The 26410-nt window shown below is 31.8% G+C and overlaps 3 protein-coding genes across 7 annotated transcripts in view; 2 read left to right on the top strand and 1 right to left on the bottom strand.

Annotated features, from left to right (window-relative positions):
- Positions 1-26410, bottom strand: part of Brf (Brf RNA polymerase III subunit) — a 132252-nt gene that overhangs the window by 87369 nt on the left and 18473 nt on the right. The window lies entirely within an intron of this gene.
- lute (BTB/POZ domain containing protein 3 lute) overlaps positions 1-26410 on the top strand; it is an 88152-nt gene that overhangs the window by 55036 nt on the left and 6706 nt on the right. Inside the window, exon 1 of one of the 4 annotated variants that reach the window (XM_075291944.1) lies at positions 6591-6918. The exons of 2 other annotated variants lie outside the window; for them this stretch is intronic. In XM_075291944.1, the coding sequence (XP_075148059.1) occupies positions 6846-6918 (73 nt within the window). In that variant the 5' untranslated portion in view covers positions 6591-6845. Of the gene's footprint in view, positions 1-6590; positions 6919-19378; positions 19573-26410 lie in introns of those variants that run through there. One more of the 4 variants, XM_075291945.1, reaches the window with a different exon arrangement.
- Positions 9218-12953, top strand: LOC142222023 (uncharacterized). 2 transcript variants are annotated; one of them, XM_075291947.1, is made up of 6 exons: positions 9218-9464; positions 11199-11530; positions 11584-11637; positions 11704-11888; positions 12238-12391; positions 12457-12953. In XM_075291947.1, exons 2-6 carry the CDS (start codon positions 11422-11424, stop codon positions 12603-12605), a joined length of 651 nt encoding a protein of 216 aa, XP_075148062.1. In that variant the 5' UTR covers positions 9218-9464; positions 11199-11421; the 3' UTR covers positions 12606-12953. The 2 variants fall into 2 exon arrangements, with proteins under 2 accessions (XP_075148062.1, XP_075148061.1); XM_075291946.1 differs by lacking the exons at positions 9218-9464; positions 11704-11888; positions 12457-12953 and having other exon boundaries at positions 9471-11530; positions 12238-12282.

The raw sequence follows: 26410 nt of genomic DNA, 5'->3' as shown, positions 1-26410 counted from the left end.
CATCCTCTACTTGCAGCAAAACTATCAACCAATTATCAGAATAAATTCGGGTAATTCACTCAACCCAACGTGAACTACACTTGAACCTCCCGAAAAAGGGTTTGATAGTCGGCTACTGCCTAAACAAATTTGCCAGCATATCTCTTTTCCTTTGCCAAACTCAAATCATCGATTTGTATGTATTTGGCTGGGTTTGTTTTTGAGCGTGCTTCCTCTATCTTCATTCGTTTTGTTTGTTATTGTTGGCTTCTCTTCAATCGTTATTGTTGTTTTTTTGTTTTTTGATCTCAGCTTAAAGCCATGCATTGACTAAACTACAAGTGTAGCTTAACCAACAGAGGAAAAGTATGCTTGTCAAATTTATTTGGGCAAAGCCCTATAGACTGCAAGATGGTTGGATGTACAGCTGTTTCGGAATTACCACATTCCTCATCAGCATCCTCTACTTGCAGCAAAACTATCAACCAATTATCAGAATAAATTCGGGTAATTCACTCAACCCAACGTGAACTACACTTGAACCTCCCGAAAAAGGGTTTGATAGTCGGCTACTGCCTAAACAAATTTGCCAGCATATCTCTTTTCCTTCGCCAAACTCAAATCATCGATTTGTATGTATTTGGCTGGGTTTGTTTTTGAGCGTGCTTCCTCTATCTTCATTCGTTTTGTTTGTTATTGTTGGCTTCTCTTCAATCGTTATTGTTGTTTTTTTGTTTTTTGATCTCAGCTTAAAGCCATGCATTGACTAAACTACAGATCAAAAAACAAAAAAACAACAATAACGATTGAAGAGAAGCCAACAATAACAAACAAAACGAATGAAGATAGAGGAAGCACGCTCAAAAACAAACCCAGCCAAATACATACAAATCGATGATTTGAGTTTGGCAAAGGAAAAGAGATATGCTGGCAAATTTGTTTAGGCAGTAGCCGACTATCAAACCCTTTTTCGGGAGGTTCAAGTGTAGTTCACGTTGGGTTGAGTGAATTACCCGAATTTATTCTGATAATTGGTTGATAGTTTTGCTGCAAGTAGAGGATGCTGATGAGGAATGTGGTAATTCCGAAACAGCTGTACATCCAACCATCTTGCAGTCTATAGGGCTTTGCCCAAATAAATTTGACAAGCATACTTTTCCTCTGTTGGTTAAGCTACACTTGTAGTTTAGTCAATGCATGGCTTTAAGCTGAGATCAAAAAACAAAAAAACAACAATAACGATTGAAGAGAAGCCAACAATAACAAACAAAACGAATGAAGATAGAGGAAGCACGCTCAAAAACAAACCCAGCCAAATACATACAAATCGATGATTTGAGTTTGGCAAAGGAAAAGAGATATGCTGGCAAATTTGTTTAGGCAGTAGCCGACTATCAAACCCTTTTTCGGGAGGTTCAAGTGTAGTTCACGTTGGGTTGAGTGAATTACCCGAATTTATTCTGATAATTGGTTGATAGTTTTGCTGCAAGTAGAGGATGCTGATGAGGAATGTGGTAATTCCGAAACAGCTGTACATCCAACCATCTTGCAGTCTATAGGGCTTTGCCCAAATAAATTTGACAAGCATACTTTTCCTCTGTTGGTTAAGCTACACTTGTAGTTTAGTCAATGCATGGCTTTAAGCTGAGATCAAAAAACAAAAAAACAACAATAACGATTGAAGAGAAGCCAACAATAACAAACAAAACGAATGAAGATAGAGGAAGCACGCTCAAAAACAAACCCAGCCAAATACATACAAATCGATGATTTGAGTTTGGCAAAGGAAAAGAGATATGCTGGCAAATTTGTTTAGGCAGTAGCCGACTATCAAACCCTTTTTCGGGAGGTTCAAGTGTAGTTCACGTTGGGTTGAGTGAATTACCCGAATTTATTCTGATAATTGGTTGATAGTTTTGCTGCAAGTAGAGGATGCTGATGAGGAATGTGGTAATTCCGAAACAGCTGTACATCCAACCATCTTGCAGTCTATAGGGCTTTGCCCAAATAAATTTGACAAGCATACTTTTCCTCTGTTGGTTAAGCTACACTTGTAGTTTAGTCAATGCATGGCTTTAAGCTGAGATCAAAAAACAAAAAAATAAAATTTTGACAAAATTTTCTATAGAAATAAAATTTTGACAAAATTTTCTATAGAAATAAAATTTTGACAAAATTTTCTATAGAAATAAAATTTTGACAAAATTTTCTATAGAAACAAAATTTGGATACAATTTTCCATAGATATAAAATTTTGACAAAATTTTGTATAGAAATAAAATTTTGAAAAATTTGGAAAAATGATCCCCTGGTACGAATGTTGGTCCAATTTTAGAAAAATTTTGGTCCAAACTAAAAAATCATTGTGGCAACGCTGTTTTTATATTAAAACAGATTAAAGTTATTAAATTATCATTTTTTAATAATTTGTTCTTTTAATATAAACAAGATTTTTATTTTTTTTCCAAAAAAAAAAAAAATTCTTAAACGTCGTTTTTTCTGATATCTTATATCAATTGTCTACTGTGAAATTCAATAGTTGGTTAAGCATTTCCTATTTAAGATTAATGACTGTTGAATAGCCCCATATAACCAATCAACATTCTACCTTATTGCCTAGAGATAAAATTCTACTCATATCAAACTTCTAGCTGGCTGACACGTTGGAATTCACACATTCGCTTGCATGTGCGTTCGTCTGGAATGATGTGAAAAAAAACACCCACTATCGCATCAGCTATTATTTAATAAAGCAACCAGAATTGCATTGTAAGCAGCTCCATTGGGAAACTACTGCTCAAATATGCAATGCTTGTGTCATGTGTAAGCAGATAAGTGTGTAGTGGCTGGGTGGCGAATGCATCTTTACCTATCATGTCTATGCGTTGTCGTCTCACCAGAATCTGGGAGCTATTGCTGTCTGTCATCATCATTGGCAAAACAATCTAAGGCAATATTACCATCCGTATTATTATGCAAATGTGCAGTTAAAAGTAGTTATCCCAATATTTATTAACAATTCATGATACATGTGAGTAAAGTGAGCGTGAACGACTCTGAGAGAGAAAAAAGAGAGAGGGGGCATATAACGAGCTCGTTATTTAAAGATACGAAAATATGGACTCCCTCGCATACAAATTAAAGAAAGACGACGAGTTTTGCATATGTTATCATTTTGCATGTGGACAAATAGACGGTAGATTCATTTTTACTGATTAGACTTTTAGTCTGAAACATTGCATTTAATTGTCTGTTTGTATATTTGCGTAAGTTTTAAAAGTGTGTAAACCTCCAAATTAATTCACCTAAATTCAATTTAAATGCAAATGTACATGTACATGTAGTCCATAAGTAGGTCTTCAAGTGATTTTTGTTTGCATTCCAACAGATGCAAAACCAAGTTATTTAAGGTAAATAGGAAATTTAATTTAATTTTTATCTCAATATCAATACCATAAGGAAGTTTGAAAATCAAAGCTATTATTTAAACGAAATGACATTTTCGTTTACTAAATAGGTGTATAGCAAGGGAACAGGAAATACTTACTGGCATCGTTCTTTTGATTTGAAGACACTGACCTCTAGTGTCAAATGTCGTAAATGTTTGATAAACACAACTTTCTAAGTTACCAATTAATTAGTACATATTGGCAACACCTTAAAGTGTATAGGGTTGCCGTGTACACACAAAGAGATAAAATGGGCAGTAATTTATCCCCCACAAGGCACAGCGCATATTCTGATGAAGGAGCTTCATTACATGAATATTTCTTGCACTTCAAGTATTTTTGTAAATCATAATATTAAATAGAAGCGAGATCGTTCTCAAGCTTTAATAATTATCTTCTATTTAATACGCGAAAGATCAAAATTTCTAAAGTAAATCATAATATTTAATTTCGGGGTCTGTATCGATTACCTGCTAACATTTATTATCATTTAACATTACTTTTGTAACAACTTGTATATCCAAAATCCATCTAAAGGTGGATACTAACAGGTTGGCTGATAAGTCCCCAGTCTGACACATAGATGGCGTCGCTAGTATTAAATGCATATTATTTTTAAATAGTACCAACCTTCAAATGATTGGCGTCTGTAAGTCAATTAGTTTGTGAGATAGAGCGTCTTTTGTGAAGCAACTTTTGTTATTGTGAAAAAAATGGAGAAAAAAGGAATTTCGTGTTTTGATAAAATACTTTTTTCTGAAGGGAAAAAATACGGTGGAAGCAAAAAATTTTCCTGACAATGGGTTTCCGGACTCTGCCCCAGGGAAATCAACCATAATTGATTGGTATGCAAAATTCAAGCGTGGTGCAATGAGCACGGAGGACGGTGAACGCAGTGGACGCCCGAAAGAGGTGGTTATCGACGAAAACATCAAAAAAATCCACAAAATGACTTTGAATGACCGTAAAATGAAGTTGATCGAGATAGCAGAGACCTTAAAGATATCAAAGGAACGTGTTGGTCATATCATTCATCAATATTTGGATATGCGGAAGCTCTGTGCAAAATGGGTGCCGCGCGAGCTCACATTTGACCAAAAACAACAACGTTTTGATGATTCTGAGCGGTGTTTGCAGCTGTTAACTCGTAATACATCCGAGTTTTTCCGTCGATATGTGACAATGGATGAAACATGGTTCCATCACTACACTCCTGAGTCCAATCGACAGTCGGCTGAGTGGACAGCGACCGGTGAACCGTCTCTGAAGCGGGGAAAGGCTCAAAAGTCCGCTGGAAAGTAATGGCCTCTGTTTTTCCCTTGAGAAGGGAAAACCATCAACAGTGACTATTATATGGCGTTGTTGGAGCGTTTGAAGGTCGAAATCGCGGCAAAACGGTCCCATATGAAGAAGAAAAAAGTGTTGTTCCACCAAGACAACGCACCGTGCCACAAGTCATTGAGAATGACGACAAAAATGCATATTCTCCAGATGTGGCCCCCAGCGACGTTTTCTTGTTTTCAGACCTCAAAAGGATGCTCGCAGGGAAAAAATTTGGCTGCAATGAAGAGGTGATCGCCGAAACTGAGGCCTATTTTGAGGCAAAATGGAAGGAGTACTACCAAAATGGTATCAACAAATTGGAAGGTCGTTATAATCGTTGTATCGCTCTTGAAGGGAACTATGTTGAATAATAAAAACGAATTTTGACAAAAAAAGATTATTTTGTCGCTAAACTTGGTTTTCTAAAAAAAAGTAATAATGTTAATTCTCAAAATTTGGTAAAAAAATTAACATATTAAATCGACGTTTCAAACATGCAAAAGGGATATTTTTTGTTTTAAAATGGAGTTTTTAATTTTTTAAAACTTGAACGTCGGCTTTTGACTAATATTTGTTGATGGTTCCCACTAGGCACGAAATCCTCGTAAGATGATTGCAATAGACAAATATCAGTTGGCTCCTACATGATTTCAGCAAAATCTCTTTCAAAATCCCTTATACTGCCTTCTGCAACTGTGGTCTTAATACTAAAAATGCGCGTTTTGTAACCCTGTCCCAATTTTAATTGTAGATGAATGTGTGTGCACATATGGGTTTGTGTTTGTTTTGATATATTTGAGAAGTTTTTATGTTGGCAAAAAACGAATGTAACTCAATTGTTTGCTCCAAAATTAAGTCAAAAGAAATCAATAGCTCAACGGTTAATTTATTGTTAAAATCATAATATTTACCGTGAACTGAAGTGTCCCAACGTTTACTTCTTCTACTTTTAAACAACAAACAGCTGTTAAATCCTCAAATCAACGAAATTTCGTTATTTTGCCAGTTTGAACACTTGAGATTTGTAGAGATTTAAGTTCTAAATAGTGAGATTTCGTGCCTAGGGTGAACGTAGTATTAGGTTAGGTTAGGTGGCAGCCCAATATTATTGGTACACTTAGACTATTTAGTACATTGTAGTATCTACCACCACTGTGGTAGGTGAACTTCTCTTTTATCACACCCGATTCCATGTTATGCGCCGTGCAGACTATAATTTTATCCGGACGACAGTGATCGTGTCGAACATATCCAATATATCGGCCACATTATAAGTTAAGTCCGAAGGCATAATCGATACTGCTGCATGTTTATGGGATCGATAACACATTTACCAGTTATTCAGTCACCAACGAATTGTCGTATCGATTGGGCACACTGTAAGATTCTTTACAATCACAGACATTCCGTCCGGAAAAACGTATAGTCTGGAGGACGCATTAGCTCAGTGACAAGGGACCTCCGAACGGCGTTTCACATTGCTGCGAAACCACTTAGAGAAGCTTGGAAACACTCAAAAATGTCACCAGCATTACTAAGAGGGGATAATCCATCGCTGAAAAACTTTGTGGTGTTCGGTTGAAGCAGGGTTAGCATGCAAGGCGTGCATGCTAGCCAGTGCACTACAGTACAATTTTTTGTCAACAAAAAAATAAATTTTTAATCACATTTTTGCGTTTGAACGTCCCATTACAAATTTTAGGTTCTCAACACAATGAAAAAATGCCACAAGTATTCGTGCTGTGGCAACACTGATTAACGAAGAAAACAATATAAGCAAATACAGAAAACTAGCAAATGTTGGCAACGCCATCACGAATAAGAGTCAATACAAAAACTAAATAATCAACAAGGCAGACAAAGCAGCAAAAGATTAGTCTTGATAGAGCTGAAAAAGGAAAAATTTCTTTGAAAACCCCCACAAGCTTAAAATTTGATTAAATAAATGTGTGAATAAACAAATACAAGTCAAATTCATTATAAAAAAATGCAGCAGAAATTTGTGGAATAAATTCTGAAGTATACACACGAAAAAAAATTTTGTGTAAAAAGAAAAGGGGCGACAACAAAATTGACGGTAGAATAAAAGAAAAAATGGCTCAATGGCCAATGATTATGGGTAAACGAAATCAGGAGGCCATGTCACAAATGAATGCCTGGATAAATGGTGAGTTCAAATCAACAGGGTCCAAGGTGAAGACAAAATGCAATGGGGCTACCTCCATTTCGGGAAGAAAGTGCAAAAATAGAATACACATATGAAAGTACATAAATACACAAATTATCACTTAAGAATTAGCAGCAGCAGCAGACAGAATATGTGTGTGTTCCATAAAAAATATGACATACACATAGTAGTACAGTGGGAAAAAACAAGTACGGCAGACAATTCATAACAAGCAGCTCAGTCAACCAACGTCGAACTTAGTCGCTACAGTAGATTTTGTATGGTACACTAACAGCAACAACGACGTCAGCGCATTGATACATTTAGTGTAGAGCGGGAGGGGTTAAAGAACCTTCACCACAATCAAATACGTCATCATTTGTTTGCTTGCTGGCTGGTTTATATGTTCTCCACACTCGATACTCTGTTTTAAAAAAATGTTATTTGTTTCTTCTTGGGCAATTTTTTTTTATTGATTTTTGCTTTCAACCATCCCTCTTCTAGAGTTTAACGTAATGTTCATTAAGAAAGCAAAACAAGTTAAAAAAACAGCTGCCTCCAGTTTTTGATAGGGTGCATGCCTTGCAGGAGCGCTCATGGAACATATACTATGATATGCACTTTTTTTTTGTATGGTTTCAAGTCAAACAAAGTTTTGAGGAGTATGTTTGTTCTTCTTTCTGGTTATTTTATTTTTTCCCTTCGTCGGGCAGTCACTGAGTAGCTGGCTCTTTGTTTTGTTAGCAAGTACAAGGAAACACATTGGATAGGTTCTAGACGAACAAACACGCTCTTACATAAATATTCACATGCGAATGCGGAAATCAACAAAAAGTGAAACAAATGAATATAAGGGCCATACTTTGTATAAAACAAGTCGACCTATTATTATGCTACGCTTTCGTTCCAAAAAATTGAAGGAAGAAAAGTTTCGAGTAGACAATATTGTGATTGATCGTATGGAAATGAGTCCGAACTAAATTTCTTATCACAATGGACTGAATAGTCTAAGTGAGCCACATAATAATTCGGACTGCCACTTTAAAATTCTTCGGCTATTTATTTACGTTTTTATGGATTATTAGACGAAATCTCCATAGTTAAAATATTTTGATCGGGACAAGTAGCCAAGAAACTGCAAAAAACTTTACAATACAGAAAAAATATTATCAATTAAAAAAGCTTATTGTTTAGGTTATTATGTACATAGAAAAATAGTTGTGGCAAAAAAGAAATATAGGCTGCAATTGATTCCTTAATATTGGCTTTTTTATTATTGATCTAAAATAAGTTTAAATGGTTATTTGATTCTTTTTCTTAAATATAGTCCAGTTCAGCTTAGCTACTTTTTTTATTTGCTCTATGGAAGATCAAGTGAGCAATAAATAAATAAAACTGGGATTTTTTGGCCACAACCAATGAATAAATGTCAAAAACTAAAACATTTGCTTGAGGCTGCCTGTTGTTATAGAGACACTGAAACTAACAAATCCATCTGTGGTATGGTGGTGAATATCGTTAAAAACTGAATTTCTGAAGCTATACGTATATAAAATAAAATTAATCAACCTACAGCAATTTTTGAAAAGCTTAAGGTGAGGAACATGGTCACTAGGAAATCGCTCCCGATTTTTTCTTTACAACATTTTATATAAAATGGAGGGATAAATTCTACAAAAAACATTATTTTTAGTACCATTTGGTAAATCAATATTCCCATTACACTTCCAAAATCTACTTTAAAAATTTTTAAGTGTATTCCCAGCAAAAACTAGGTAACCACAACTCATTACATTTTGCATTACCAGTAGTCAAACTGTCATTACACTTTGCATTACATTGCGGTGAGTTATAATGACTTTCTTGTAATGACAATAATAAGTAGTTATCGGTAATTTGTGATGATTATTCTCAAAATGTAATGCAGTTGACCGATAATTTCATAATAAAATAGAATAAATAATGACATAATTTAGCATAAATATTAACATAATTGTGCTTTATGTTTAAATGAGTCAAAAATAATATAATATGTAAGAGTAATTCTTGAGATTTTCCGTTTAGAAACATTCTTCATAATAATGGTGTTTTATATGTGTAATCTTATCACACAAATATTGAATAAATGCTGTATTAGGTATATTATAATGTAGTTTTAGAATTTAACTCCCTGAAACAATTCAAAAATGTTTCTGTATTAGTCATGAAATTAATTTTATCTGCTTTATATAGTTTTGTGATTGATGTTACATGTTTTGTACAACGTTATATTCCCTGTATCAAAGTAGTGAAAGCTTTTAAAGTTAAGTGACATCAAAGTAACGCTCGTTATCGCTAGCGTATTTAATTGTGTTTTGAAATGTCGTAGCTGCCACAATTGTATGCATCGCCGGCGAAATTACATACGTGTGTTTAATCGATTACAAATAAAAAAACAGCGCGCTTTTTCTCGATAAGTGTATGTGAGTTTGTAAAAGAAAATACAGAAATTAAAAGTTTGTGATTGTGCATTTCGTTGAAAAAAAAAACTTCATTAAATACAGCAGGTCAGTCAATTATTCAAAAACTACAAATGATTACCAAGCGGCATCACAGGAGACTGGTAAAATCGGAGAGGGAAAAATTTTTGAAATTAATGGATGGATCTCAAGCTTTTGTTGATAATAGTGATTTCAATGTTAGAAAGGAGCAGCCAACGAATTTGCCAGACAGGTGTACAGAAGTTTCCCTTGCGGCTTCATCTGTGACAAGCGACAACTCCGTTGACGATATTTCCCTGTCCGAGAATAACAATCCACAAGAAAGTGATGAATTGTCTCTATCTGAAAAATTGAAATTTTGGTTTCTGAAGCACAAACCTACTGTGCAGTGTACTCGTAGTATTTTGAAGATTCTGAAAACAGAAAATTTGGACGTTCCAGTATCAGTAAAAGGTTTACTGGGCCAAAAGGAAAAATGCAATGACCGCACCGTTTCTCCGGGAAAATATGTGCATATTGGACTTAAAAGGCAGATAATAAAATTTGCACACAGCATTCCTTCTAGCATTTGTGAACTTGTGTTGGACATCGGAATTGATGGTTTATCCCTTTTTAAAAGTTGTCCACTCGAAGTGTGGCCAATTCTTGGTCACGTAAAAAATATTAAAGATTCCCATGTATTCATGATTGGATATTATGTTGGAAAAAAAAAACCACATGACATAAACAGTTTTCTACATGACTTTGTAAATGAATACTCCAGTTTTCAAACAAGTGGGTTGCTGGTCAATGAAAGGCGGTTAAAATTAAGTATACGAGCTTTTGTATGCGATGCTCCAGCGAAATCATTTGTTTGCGGTATAAAAGGACACGTCTCATTTAATGGATGCGCCAAATGCCAACAATGCGGTCAAAGAATCGATAATGTAAACACTTACTCTGTTTTACCTGGTTTAAGCCGAAATGACGACGACTTTCGTTTAAGAAAGTATAATAACTTCCATACCAAGATGCACCAAAATATGGAACTGAGCTTAGAAAAGATCGGAATTGGAATGATATCGCAGTTTCCTATTGACTGCATGCACGCAATAGATCTAGGCGTTATAAAAAAAATTCTTGCTCGTATTACAAACAAAACTGCAATTTTACCAGTTTCCTCAAAAGCTATACTATCTATTTCAGATAGTTTACTAGCTCTAAAGCCATATATCCCACGAGAATTTGCTCGTAAGCCGAGAACTCTTGTGGAAATTTCAAGATGGAAGGCTACCGAGTTCCGACAATTTGTTTTGTATACAGGAATAGTAGTTTTGAAAGACAATTTACCCGATGAGCTGTATGAACATTTCCTTTTACTTCACGTAGCATACAGAATTTTACTCCTTTCACCGTGCAATGCGAAAATCGAACAAGCACAACAAATATTGAATAATTTTGTAGAAATATTTCCAGTGGTTTATGGACGATCCAGTGTGTCATACAATGTACACTCTCTTTTGCATTTACCAGAATGTGTGAAGCAATTTGGAAACCTAAATGATTTCTCAGCATATTGTTTCGAAAACTTTATGCAAATTATAAAAAGATCTGTAAGAATGTCGAGACACGTAATACAGCAAATTTACAACTCATTCGCTAATACATATATCGTACCCGAAAGACCGTCTTTGGGTCCAAGATTTCATAGAAAAATTATACAATCAATACTGACCACTAAAGGATATTTTAGTTGCAAATCACCTGATAACGTATGTCTAATGAATAATAAAACTTTTTTAAATATTTCGAAAATTATAGACGAATCAACATTTCAAGCAAATACATTCAAAACTTCAGAAAGCTTTTATACCAATCCAATAAATTCTGAAGAATTGGACATTGTCTTCGCTGAAACTGACTACGAGGAGAAGCAACAGTACTCGTTTACAGACATATTGGCCAAAGTTGTAAAAATTCCATACAAGAGTGGTTTCGTTCTTATTCCCCAAATACACTCTTTTTGTTAGAATTCTCATTTGAAATGGACAACGCAAAGAGGCAAAAACTTTCAAAAAGTAAAAGTTCGGCTTGCAATAATACCAATGATGAACTTTTTTTGGCAATACGTGCAGAAATTAACCATATTAAAGGTAAAATGAATAGCAAGGATCGGCATGCAAATTGTAATTGTTATTCATTTCAGATTTAATCAAACAAAAGGAACAGATTGACGAAACAAGATACAACATGGTTTTACGTAAGTCTCTTCTACTTCGTAGTACTATACGGGTCGTTCAGTAAACCAGGAATTCATTTTTCGTAGAGACTCTAGCGAATCAAAATTTAACGATTAGCAATTTATTGGCCGAACAAAAAGTTGCATTACAGTCCCTTTCCAAAAGTGTAAATGGAGTATCACTACAATTTTTATCCATGTTTCCAATCGAGACGGAGGCAGAACTTAATAAGTTTGAACGCACAATCAATGAAGACAACAGAGATCATATCGTATGTATTGAAACTACTAAAACTATTGCACTTATGGTATATCCATTAACCGATACCTCAACTACTAGTGAATATAAATTGAACGGATGTAATCTAGTCAATTTATATGTAAAATTCTTATGGTTTGGATGAAGCGCTATATTCATTGTCCGCATCTGAAAAGAAAGTTTTAATGTCAAATGTAAATGGCTCATCAGCAAGCGTTGTGATTAATCGTCATAAATAATGTTGAATGCATTTTTTGTCATTGTGCTATAATGATACATACTATTAGATGCGGATACCACTATTTTTTTTTTACATGAACATGGTCCCCTCCAATACTTAATTATTTGTTTTTCTTTTCAAGGTAACATCAATTCGATCACTCCTAATTGGAAAAGGAATTGTAAAAGGACTTACATCGATAATAAAGCAAAACTTACTACTTGAGTACAATTTTCAAGGTATACATAACAAAAAGCCTTTACGAAATTTCAAAAATCTTATGAAAGTTCTTGAAAGTAAGTGAACATGTTAGAAAATAAAACTCGAATTTCTTCTTCATTAATATTTTTCCTTTTAATAGTGGCATCATTCAATACTGTACAAGATAACAAAGACACATTCGAAGACAGCATAAGAAAGGCCATAAAAAATGCGAAAAATCGTCATTTCAAAAATAAGTGCATAAGTGAAAAATCTAAGTCATCATCCAATGAAGATCCTATAGTCTAATAATTGTTTTGAATTTATAGATATAGTGTAATTGATCTAATGTGAAAACCACAGAATTATATCGCATGATTGCGTAACCAATGTTCCTTTTGTTTTTAAGATATCTCTTGATTAAGCCTTTTATATTTTCTTTTGTTAAATTTCTTAAAATTTAACCACTATACACAACCTTTATATATTAGTTTATATTTTACTGTAGAAAAATATGTTTTGTTTCAAAAACTATTCGATAAAAAACCATCCATGTATGCAATTACATAATTTTCATTCCAAAAATATTAACATATAAGTTCACGTTAAATAATTCTTAATAAAAATGACTGAACGTTTAATGAATTAGTACCAAAACATCGTTGGTATTTTATTTGTACAATATTCTTTCCTATTCATGTAGCGTAGCATCGCAATGCAGTATTTAAACGTCGTTTTTTTGGTCCATTAGAACCAGTGGGAGAAGTAATTATTTTCAAGGATTGGATACCTGAGATAATAAGTGGTTATTTTTCAAACTTTGGTATATCTATGAATAAGTGGTTACATATTAGGTGATTATATGTTTTAAATTCACTACTTATTTTATGGCCGAAGGTATGCCTGGGGTGAAGTACTTTCCTCCTAGGACATGCGTATGTAAATGTAATCCGGAGCGATGCCAATTTATAAGTGGTTATTTCTTTTTTATTAGGCTTACCTACAAGATTACCGGGTAATGAGAGTTTTTGCTGGGTTGTTCTTTGTAATCAAATCCATTTTTAGTAGATTTTGAGTCTAATGTGAATGGGGTATAATTTAGCCTAAGTATAGAGGAATATACAAAATAGTTTAATTGTTCTAGTTATTTTCGTTTAGATATTCAATTACTTTGGAAATTGCATTCTCCTATTTGAATTAGGTACCAAATATAATCCACCGCTGAAAGTTTTTTTGTATTTTCTGTATTACAAGATATCTTATTTTAGTATGATTTATGGCTGATATAAGCGATTAACATAATATTACATTGTCAGTGGCCCAGACAGCGCCTTATAACTGTAGCTTTAGGCGATTTCTAATTTATTCAAAAGTCTAAATATATGCCACATTGAAGCAGGTTTCCCTTTGACCGGGATCCCTGGAAATTCGAAAAAAATTTCCGCTTTCCCGGGAAGAGAAAAAGAAAACCCTAATGGTCACCAAATCACTTTCCATATAATTTGAGAAAAACAAACCTTAAATTCATATAGATATGAGCTGATCAATTGGCAAAAATTTACACGCAATGGAATGGCTCCTCTTCAGGAAATACATTCTCGGTGAAAAATAATGACACGGAATTTTGAATCAAAAATGTTGAATCATCCCCATCTAACGCTTTCCCAATTTTATAAAGGAGACATCGACCATATATTAAAATGATTACTTTGACAATAAGCCCGTACTTCTATGGAAACATTTTCCAACCTTGACGATTCTATAGGAGAATTCTTCTATGCATAATCAAGATCATGGGTAATGTTACCTGTTTATATGCCACGCCAAACCGTATTCACAAACATTGGCGACTAAAAACTTTGATGTATTAAAGCATCAAGATGGTTCATATTTAAAATTGACATTTTGTTATGCATGGCTTTGTTTTGAAGAAACGCTCAATGGACCGGCAGAATTCGAGAATATGTTTAACAGAGATAATTTGGCCGCATTTCCGATATAATTGAATCGTATCTTTCTTAAGAGATGCTGGTGGGTAGCAATTTTGTAAATGTATGATTTTTTCCTGCCTTATAATTAAAGTGCGTTTTTAAATCCAAGTGCGTTTAATTAAATTAATTAAAGTGCGTTTAAATTTTCATTAGAAACTTCCCTTAACATCCGAGACGTGCGAATAAGAATAAGATTGATGTTCTTCTACAATCCGCACCACGTGAAAAAGCTTCAAGGAAGGTGGTAGTAATACAATTAGAGCAGCTTAGAATCTTTCTACGTTTAGTCAAGCGAACAAGCTCAAAGTAGAATTGTAAAGAAAACTTCAAACGACAGTTTCCTAATCTTAGGTTAGGTTAGGTGACAGCCCGACGTATCAGGCTCACTTAGACTATTCAATCCATTGTGATACCACATTGGTGAACTTTTCTCCCTAATTTTACAATTACGGGATAATTTTAATTAAAAACCTAAAAACTTGATTTTTATCTTAAAAAAGTAGGAGTCGACTTGTGATAGCAACCAAAAATCGTCTAATCCAAATTTAAAGAAAAGAAAAAAAAAACTACTTTCCGAAATTTTATTTTCGATTCGGCCTTTTTAATTGTTTTCAAACATCGTTGTTATTTTTGGGCTTTTATTTTTTTTTATCCAACGTTTCGCTTGGCGATTCCAGCTTCTTCAGGGATGGTATTTATTATTGAATATTTAATCTTTCGTCTGTCTAATTTCTATTGCCCTTTTAAAGTTTTCTTATTCGCTAACATATAACATGAGACAAACAAAAAACTTTAAATATTTGCTGAAAATAATCAGATTTAAAACTATTTTGTAAAAATCAATAGCTTAAAAAGTACCCCTTTTTATTTTCAATATAAATTCTTGGCTAAAACAATTATTTGCGATTATTATAGCAACATTAAATATATTTGATAAAAATAAACTATAAAAAATAATTTGTTTGCGGCACTTTTCTGGCTAGTGATGGTGTGATGGTGCTAACGTTTCAAGTTTGAAAAAAATTACAAGAAAAACTTACAGATCTATCTTAAATTTGTTTTCATTTCTTATAATTATTATTTTTGTTTTTCTATTATTGGCCAATTATGTTTACTCAAAGATTATAGTTTTTCTCTTAGTTTACTATATTTCGAGATTGGCATTAGGAAATCGATATTTGTCAACGTTGCAAATATATCAATAAAATTGATACATAACGTATCGAATATAAATCATCATATTTTTCTCTAAATGATGTAAACGTGACATATGTGCTTGCATATACACCCACATATGTATTTAAATATATATCCCTTTTGGAAGTCAACATCATAATAAGCCTATATTACCGAAATTGGTAGACGATAGAGTGTTATGAAGTACTACGATAAGAGAACATACACACATATCCATAGTAACAAATATACTTACAGGTTTTTTGTTACATGCATAAATTTGCCTATATACACATGGAAGAAGAAACATAAAAAGAGGTGAATAAAAAGTAATAATATTAAATTGTGCAGGGCCTTATTTGGCAGCAGATAGGCTGCATAAAGAAATTTGTGATAAGATAAATGATAAGATCGACCTAAAACTATCAATGCTGATTGACGAAACGAGAGCTGGCGTTTTATTTAAAAAAAGCTTTCGGTACGAGCAGCAGTAACCTCCATAAATTTCACCTAATAAAATCAAACTAATGTATGGTACATTGGCGAATTGAATGCTGGTCTTCTGTTCAAGCTTCGTACTATAAAATAAAATCTAATTATTTAGTGGACAACTTGGACATATGTCTGGTTTTGATCCTTTATAGGCTTTGTAGGTTAGGTTAGGTTAAAGTGGCAGCCCGATTAAGATTCAGGCTCACTTAGAATATTCAGTCCATTGTGATACCACATTAACTCTTTGTAACTAATATCATTATCTGCCTTGTCTGTTTTGTTCATAGTTGGGACAGGGTGTTATCACTTTAAGTATTCTTTTTATAAGCCTGAGAACTTATTGGTTGGTAGGACAGAAGACTTTTTAAACATAAATACTCATACTCTATGAGTCTGAATAAAAAGTCATACACAAGCTTTCCCTTCCAATTATTATTATCTTTATTTGTAATTTAAAGCTTTAATGATCCAGACTTTAAAGGTTGAGGTAAATTACTAAAAAACAATTAAACCTCGATGCAAAACATATTTTATTTATAATTTATAAATTTCTCTTAAATTAAAAAGAAAACTATAATATCATATAATCTTCAAACTTGCCCTTTCAATTTTTGGTTCATTTTGGTAAATATCAAAAATTGAGATCGACTAAAATCAAAAGTTGATAAATTTTGACCAGCATAAAAAATCTATCTGTCAAATTGAGTCGTTACTAAAATAAAAAATCGTATTATCAAAGTCGACATGAACGTCGAAAATTCGATTTACGGCCATTTTCATGTAGCTCCGTTAGGTTTTAACTGCCAATTAACCCTCTAATGCGCAATCCCGCCTTTAGGCGGTCTTCGTTAAATCAGGAAGCTTTTAGTAAAACATGTCTTAAGACAAAAAAGTTTAAAATAAAAAGAAAACTTAGTTAAAACTGTTCAAGAGGCTTTGCAGTATATACTGAATTTTACCGTATACATTTTTCTTGTTTCGATTTCTTGCTTTTGTGTGGCAAACATTGAATATTTAATCAGCTGGCAAAAAAATTTATGCATTAGAGGGTTAACAGAAAGTAAATTGCAAATATCTTCTCTCCGATTAACTTTAACTGAACAATTTTCGGCAGTTAAGTTCCTAAGTGGCATATGGAATATATAGGCAAAATGACAGTTATGTCCATAATACGGTTTAAAAGTTCGTTACTTAACGGAACACTGACGGAGCTTCATGAAATAATCGAATTTCGCTGCAGTGAACTTCCATAAACTGAAGCGCTTCCAAGGTAATCAAAACCAATTTGTGGATTTTGTTAAAAATCTCAATTTCAGTGTTTTCAAGGCCTCAAAATTTTTGGACACTAAATTTGATGAGGTCCCTTGTCATTGAGCTTAACATGGAATCGGGCAGCACTCAGTGATAAGTTCACCAATGTGGTATCACAATGGACTGAATAGTCTAAGTGAGCCTGATACATCGGGCTGCGACCTAACCTAACCTAACATCGATGTTCTTTTCTCATCTTGTGTAGGCCGCCTTCTTGGGTAATCGACAATGTCTATAATTTTAATGGCCCATTTCAAAGAAAACCAGTAAAATACAGCGTATTTTTTTGCTAGCGTCTATTATTGACGCACGTTCAAAACAAATACTGAATTAGCCGCCATCTGGTGGAACCAGGTAGATGGATAAACAATGGATTTAAGTTTCCTACGCATAATATATGCGGAAACCATATTTTGGTATGAAAGGCTGCTTTGTATGTATAATGACTAGCTTTAGGCAAATTTGAAGGCTTGATAAAAATGGGTTACCTTAATTGTTAACATCGAAGGATATGACATAAAACCACATATACATTGCTAACAAAACTTTGTTCAAAAGCATACCAAACTTGAAGTCTCTCCAAAAATTATCTATAACCATAAATTTCCCTTAAATGATTTATGGTTCTTTACTCTTTCCAAGAATTCAAAAATATTATTGGAAATGAGGTCATTCGGAAGAAAATTTGGAATAAGTGTCTTAATGTAATTCATTAATGCTTAAATGCCTCTTTAAGATTTAAATGAATTCAGGCCCATTGCACTTTCATACAAATCTGCTAATGCTTAGCCACTACTAGCACACAGCCTTCTGGTACATAAGTTATGAGATGCTACATTTAAAGTTTATTTTGGTCACATGCACAACATTTCATATTTTAACAGGAGAAACGACAACAAACCAAAGAACATGTTAGCCAACAACAATGAGAAGAAAAAGAAACACAAGAACAACAACAACAAAACCAAGCAGCAGTGGTGTCAAACGGGAGAAACTCAAACAAACAAAAATCATGGAAAAGATAAATGCATTGCCTGCCACAAATCTAGACATATTATTTGTTCACTCTTGTTATTAGACACAGGAGTTTAATAGCTAAGGGAGGAGGAAATAGGCACAGAAACGGAACAAGAAATGATGGGCCCCCGAATATGAGACTACGACAATCACGATGGCACCTTTTTTCCAACATTGCAGCAATGAGAAAAAAAACGAAGTCGTTTTTATATTTTTATCGCTATCATTTGCGCGTTGTGTGTCCGGAACAACCATACCCTCCCTCCTTTTTTGGCCTTGTTATTGTTGTTTAGCTTCCTTAGCCAAGACGACGATGAAGGAGAAGTAAGTGTGCGACATCATAAAGTTGTTCAGGCTTCCCTATTCAGTTAAAATTTTGATTTCATAAAAGACACAACATTTTAGCAGTTTTGTCTTTTCTTTTTTTTTATTTTTTTGACTTGGTGTGGCGTTCTTTCTTATTTTTTAATGCGGTTATTTTTGTACAACCAAAAGAACCCCCCATATATAAACCACTCTGTCTGCGTTCACGTATATTTTCCAGCTTTCCTTTCCCCCTTCTCTCCATGGTCGTTTGTCAGAGTTTTCATACATACATCTGGGGTATTATTGTGGCTAAATAACATGTGTACTGTTGGCACCCAGCTACAAGAAGAACAAGAAGACGACGTATCCTAAAGAGGGCCTCCGTCACGAAGCAAAGGAAAGAAGTGAAGTGGGGGCATTAGGGAGTTTCGTAAAAGAATTGTGTGCAGTTTTTTTTCTGCCGCGCGTTATTTCTGTTATTGTTGTTATTCCTCTTATTTTTTTTTCTTTTTATTCTGTGCGCTCTGCTGTCTGCTATTCTTCTTCCAAGAGTCAATATTATTGAGGTGTTGTTGGTTGAAGTGATGGCACGCGTTAAAAACAGTTGCAGCAGTCTCGCGGTATCACCAACATCATCACCACCACTACCATTATCGTTGTCATTTTCTTCATCACATTATTCATTAAGGACACAATTCGGTCCAAATATAAAGTTTTTAATGGAAAATTAAAATAAAAATTAAGAAAACAAAAAACGATTTGTTTTTAAGAAATACAGAAATCGTGCGTGCTCTTATTTTTAGTTCTGTTATTCGGTAGTGTTCGATTTATTGTTCTTGTTGGCCGCTATCGCTCGTTGTTGTTATTAAAAAAAAGTATTATTAATAATAAAGCTAGTCGTCATTGTTGTTGTTGCTGTGGTATTGGTTACATTAAAAATGTCATGGTTTTATATCGTTTCATAGATATTTTGGATGCAATAGGTAAATGTTGACGAAAAAGAACATTGAAAATTCGCAATTAAACAGACCATTGAAGACTATAGTCATGTATGCTCGTAAAGCATAAAGTAAAATAAAAAAAAGAAAATTTCGATGTGTTAGTATATAGTATTTTATACTTAATAGATTATGAGTTTAATTCCAAACATAAATGATTTTGGTATTCATAATTGTTTAACAAAACCTCTAAGAAGTGGTGTCTCACACTCTGTGTCATGTGACAAAAATAAATTCGGAATATATCAAACGTAGAGTATATCTAAAGAAATCAGGCTGAGCAGAATTATTGAAAGTTTGCAGATCAGTGATGTTTATTTTGTGTAAAGCCAGTGTTGTAGATTTTTAATATTAGAAGTTTTGAATCAATTTCATATTGATTTCGTAAAACAAAAACTTTTGTTTATTTTGGATGGATGCTATCCTTAGCTTTTGAATGTCTCATAGTTTTTAATGTTGTACTCAATGCATAGAAGATTTACGAAAAAAGGCAATCATATATTTTCTCAAAAAAAGGATTGATGGACAATATTGGATATTAAAGAATTTCAATGGACTACAAAATTTTTCGCATTTATAAACTTGCGCTTTTGCAAATCCCTTTAAAACCTGGTAGGGAAGGATCCAAGAAATCACCGAGTTTTTTTTTGCTTTTTGCGTTAAAATTATCCAAATTTTCCATGGAAATTTGTCTGTGGCTTTTATTTTTATCCAACAACAATAGAGAATTTATATTTTTATTCATTTTACCCATTGCACTTTATGACATAGTTGTATATACACTATGAATGTCTATATGCACTAATGCAAGATGAAAAAGTTTGATAATTGTGTTAAAAATACATTTAGCAAATTTCAATTGCATGGCAGATGATGACAAATGAAAACTACGAGCAAGCGATAGAATGTAATGTAGTTTGGTTGTCTGCCTTCGCGAGAGAGATCCAAACCCAGGTATTTTGAGTCCGTTTTTCTCGGATTTAAAAATTTTGGAATTTATATGAATATGAATAAAATATTTGAAAAAATCTATTTGTCATAATAAATCAACTTAAAACATTCAACAATTTATTAAAAGATAGAACCAATTTCATCTTAATTTTTATGTACGTTGGATTTATTTGGAAGTGATTTTATTGCTGTTTATTAATATAACCGGGTCTAGTTGTTTACATTTGTCGTAGAATTGGCAAATTTACATAAAGAATTTAAAAAACTAACCCCCGGTTTTAAAGGCCTCAAAAATACCGGTTTTTATCGGAACCCAAAAATAAGATTTTCAATAAAATCGAAAATTGGTGTAAAAAGGATAAATCGCTCCTAGGGTTTTGATCGCTCTAGTTGTTAGAAACGCTGAGACTAACAAGTCCATTTCAATACCATAGATGCTGAAATTTTCTTTTATAAATGTGAGCTGAACGATTCTATGTTGAGCTGAATGAGACTGGAAAAAACTTATTTCTCATAACAGATTCGGAACGGAGAGAAAGCTGTTAAGAAAGCACAATAATTTAATTTGTCCGAAATTGTCGACATAACACTTCCCAATAAACACAAGCACTAGAGAAATTCTTATATTAAGCTCGTTTTCAGGCATTTTTTTTAAAGGATTAGAGAAATTATTGAGAAAATCTCGTTCTCAACAAAAACCTGGCATCATTTTCAACAGGGAGCCACCGTCGTGCAACGGTTAGCATGCCCGCCTTGCATACACAAGGTCGTGGATTCGATTTCTGCTTTGACCGAACACCAAAAAGTTTTTCAAAGGTGGATGTTCCCACCTAAATAATGCTGGTGACATTTCTGAGGGTATCAAAACTTCTCTAAGTGGTTTCACAGCAATGTGGAATGCCGCTCGGACTCGTCTATAAAAACAGGGTCCCTTGTCATTGAGCGTAACATGGAATCGGGCAGCACTCAGTGATAAGAGAAAAGTTCACCAATGTGGTATCATAATGAACTGAATTGTCTAAGTGAGCCTGATACATCGGGCTGCCACCTACCTAACCTAACCTATCTTCAACAGAAGAATACAATATATCAGCAATAACTTCTCAAATTAAAATTCATATTGGAGAAGATGTTGAAAGGCAAGTAATTTGCAAGGCTAGTTGAATATATTTGAGGATGGGTACACACTCAAAACCGCTCATTCTTGTGTTTATTGGGTTAGAATCACGGTTGACACAGTTGGTAGGATTCTACCAAAAATGGTAGATTTTTTACTGTTTGGTAGATTCGTAGAATTCTTGAAGCTTTCGTAGATTTTGTCGCAACATTCCTCTCCAACTAAGGGGTACTTCATAAATTTTCTATAGAAATAAAATTTTGACAAAATTTTCTATAGAAATAAAATTTTGACAAAATTTTCTATTGAAATAAAATTTTGACAAAATTTTCTATAGTAATAAAATTTTGACAAAATTTCTATAGAAATAAAATTTTGACAAAATTTTCTATAGAAATAAAATGTTGACAAAATTTTCTATTGAAATAAAATTTTGACAAAATTTTCTATAGAAATAAAATTTTGACAAAATTTTCTATAGAAAAAAATTTTGACATAATTTTCTATAGAAAAATAAAATTTTGACAAAATTTTCTATAGAAATAACATTTTGACAAATTTTTCTGTAGATATAAAATTTTGACAAAATTTTCTATAGAAATAAAATTTTGACAAAATTATGTAATGAGAAAAAATTTTCACAAAATTTTCTATAGAAATAAAATTTTGACAAAATTTTCTATAGAAATAAAATTTTGACAAAATTTTCTATAGAAATAAAATTTTGACAAAATTTTCTATAGAAAAACAAAATTTTGACAAAATTTTATATAGAAAAATAAAATTTCGGCAAAATTTTCTATAGAAAAATAAAATTTTGACAACATTTTCTATAGATATAAAATTTTGACAAAAATATTTTCTATAGAAATAACATTTTGACAAAATTTTCTATAGAAATAAAATTTTGGCAAAATTTTCTATAGAAATAAAATTTGACAAAATTTTCTATAGAAATAACATTTTGACAAATTTTTCTATAGATATAAAATTTTGACAAAATTTTCTATAGAAATAAAATTTTGACAAAATTTTCTATAGAAATAAAATTTTGACAAATTTTTCTATAGATATAAAATTTTGACAAAATTTTCTATATAAATAAAATTTTGACAAAATTTTCTATAGAAATAAAATTTTTACAAATTTTTCTATAGAAATAACATTTTTACAAATTTTTCTATACAAATAAAATTTTGACAAATTTTTCTATACAAATAAAATTTTGACAAAATTTTCTATAGAAATAAAATTTTGACAAAAATGTTTTCTATAGAAATAACATTTTGACAAAATTTTCTATAGAAATAAAATTTTGACAAATTTTTCTATAGAAATAAAATGTTGACAAAAATTTTCTAAATAAAATTTTGACAAATTTTTCTATAGAAAATGTTGACAAAATTTTCTATAGATATAAAATTTTGACAAAATTTTCTATAGAAATAACATTTTGACAAAATTTTCTATAGAAATAAAATGTTGACTAATTTTTTCTATAGAAATAAAATTTTGACAAAATTATGTAATGAAAAAAAAAATTCACAAAATTTTCTGTAGAAATAAAATTATGACTAATTTTTCTATGGAATAACATTTTGAAAAAAATTTCTATAGAAATACAATTTTGACAAAATTTTCTATAGAAATAAAATTTTGACAAAATTTTCTATAGAAATAAAATTTTGATAAAATTTTCTATAGAATAATGGATAGACAATAATTGTAAAAAAAATTTTTACAATATATTGTCTATCCATTATACTTGACTTATATCGTCTATCCATTATAGAATTAAGAGAAATTGAAATAAATGTAAAATGTTCAGGTTCGGCATTTTTGCCTAAATGTAGTAATGTAGTTAGGCTTCTGCCAAATTGGCGTTCAGTTCGCTTCTATCTCTAAAATCAGCCTTGCACATACAATTTAGATCAGTTTTCCTCATTTTATCGATTTTTTGTCTTAATTTTTCATACAATTGTCCCAATTTTCATCATAGTTTTAGTTTCTACAGTTTAAATGACTAAAAACTAAATAGATGCACCTATCAAAATACGAAAAGAAAATAATTTTAGGACATTATTGAAATCCATCTGTACACGTACATCACTTTATATTTTTGTGTTTTCCGTTGAACCTTAAAAATATTCATTCAAAAAGATAATCATTTGCTATCCATAAGATTAAAAAAAACATGGAACTGCATCCCTGTACACACTTTTTGGTGTTTTCTACGAAAAAGTATAAAGTATACATTTTTATGTTTCACAGATGTGTAGACAAACGAATATGAACTTAATAAATTGATCTAACTTAATGTTACGTGTCTTAGTATCCACAAAATGATTTATAAGCATCTAGCATCCCTGGTGAATTGCGACGTGAGTTGTCTGTCTCATTAGTTTTTTTATTTTATATTCTATATTTTTGTTGTTTTAATAAGCCTGAACTAATTCTTATCGAAGAACAATGACAAAGTAAAAGCGAACTATCTAATGGAAATCCCAATGGTTGAAAGAAAAGTTTGAAAACACTCAATGGATATTATATACACAGAAAAAAATATCACCAAAATATTACTAATTAAAAATTTTATTGAAGTTGAAAACGTAATTAATTAAAAAATTAACAGATTCAGTTAACTTTTCAATCAAATTAAAAAATAAGATCAATTAAAAAATTAGTTAACATTTTTACTTTTTAATTAAAATATTAATTATCGCAATTAAAATTTGTATTCAATTAAAAAATATTTCCAAATAAAAAATATGTAATTGAAAATTCTGGTCGTAAATAGTTTCTATATGTATATTATTTAGAACCATTAAATTTTGGCTCAAATAAAATAAAAATAAATTAAAAACGCTATATCGTATAAAAATTATAAGAGAATTACTTCATCTAAATATGAAGTAATTATTAATAAATAAATAATTGATAACCTCATATAAAAAATTGAGTTTTGCGAAAAAAATGCATTAAAAAATTAATTCTCAATTTCAATTAATAAATTAATTAGATCAATAAATTTCGTGATAGAATAAGAAAAAATGTTTTTCTATGATATATGTGATATAATATAATTATTCTCGTTATTTAAAAATTGGATCTAATTACTTGTCCCAATAAAATAATTATTTAATCATTTGACTATATACAAGATAGCTGACACGAAGTGTTACCAATACAAAAGGTCCTATTTTTCATGAAAATAATTGATGCAAGTAACTAACACTTATGCAAGTAATCTGAATTTTTAAAATCCATTAACTTTTGGTCGTAAATATTAACCTGAGTCGGTCAAACGATGAACCAGATGTTCACCCATTGTGTGTACTGGATTTTTTTTAGCTATTTTTGGTTTCCACATGCTTAATGTGAAGTCATCCAGTCTAGTTGGTAATGGTCCACGACCAAAATGTCTGACGTATTATTTTCACATTTTCGATTTTCATTTCGATTGTCACAACCAGTGATACAGTTGTGCGACTTTAGTTGCAATTTGCAACGTTTTTGGCTTTTTGTTTGCTACTCTTTTAAAATCTGTGACTAAAGACGTAAACAGGAAAAATTTTTATTTGTTAATCGATGATCCACCCAAAAATCTACATACGGAATACTCCAATTCTGAGTGGAAAACTCTGATGGAGAATACGATAAGAGAAAAGTTTAAAGAGCTATGCAAATTGCTCCAATATAAATAGGTTAGCAAAAAAGGCCAAATAGTTGTTATCCATTCAAAAAGTCAACTTATAACGTAGAAAAAAGGAAGCATATAGAAGACATTGAACATTCTTCAGAGACTGAAAAGTTAAAACTGGTAGAATTTCTGCCAAGTTAAGGCCGGTACTATGTTCTTTCTTGCGAAAAAAATTTATAGAAACCATTATTTTGCACATAGAAAGCGGTGTTTCTTTAGGTAACAGGGAGCGCTATTGAATTAAGTTGGTGCTTGCTGCTTGCTATTACAAAATTAACATTTTATTCTTTTTTTTTTTTTTTTGAACAAAAATATTATCCGTGTTTGCGTTGTAAACCCAAAAAAATAGTTTTAATAAATAAATTATTTCTTAATTCACATTGCAAATGGCGCCATGCTATAAACATCAGTTTTTCAACTCGAAAAAACAAAGTACCACAAATGGAAAAAATTTCGCTAGTTTTTCGCATTTTTTGGTTTTGTATGAAGTTTCAACGCGAAAACCGAACAGAGTACCGGCCTTTATCAATAAACAATTTTCGCAAAATTTATTGAATTTTATACAATAAAGTGTCAAAAAATTACTTTAAGTTTTTTGTATTTTTTTATTTTTTCGTTGAATGTTGTACACACAAAAAAATCTGATTCATTCACGAAATTAATTGATCCAATTATTTTTTTAATTGGAATGTCTTTAATCAATGATAGTATCAATAAAAAAATTCATTAACAGTCAATTAAAAAATTAATTGATCCAATCAATTGTGTGATTGATTTTAATTTCAATTACAAAATTTGTTGATTCAATTAACTTTTTAATTGAATATTTATTAAAACTCAATTAAGATTTTAATTGGAAAAATTTTCGTGAATTTTTTTTTTGTATGCTGTAAAAATATTCACCAATAAAAGCAACTGTTTTGTGGGACTTTTTTTTTATAAAAATTCGACTTTTTGTGCGACATTTTTTTTTTTAATTTGCAACACTGATAACACTGGTCACAACATCGCGGACTTCGTTGAATTCAAGACTTCATTCGTGGAAAACTACCCAC

The sequence above is a fragment of the Haematobia irritans genome, chromosome 1 (assembly GCF_050003625.1).
Source record: "Haematobia irritans isolate KBUSLIRL chromosome 1, ASM5000362v1, whole genome shotgun sequence".
Lineage (NCBI taxonomy): Eukaryota > Metazoa > Arthropoda > Insecta > Diptera > Muscidae > Haematobia > Haematobia irritans.
This window is presented reverse-complemented; position numbering and strand designations above follow the sequence as displayed.

Excerpts from the sequence above, each read along its gene's own strand:
- LOC142222023 (XM_075291946.1), top strand. The coding sequence starts at position 9,491 with ATGATTACCAAGCGGCATCACAGGAGACTGGTAAAATCGGAGAGGGAA.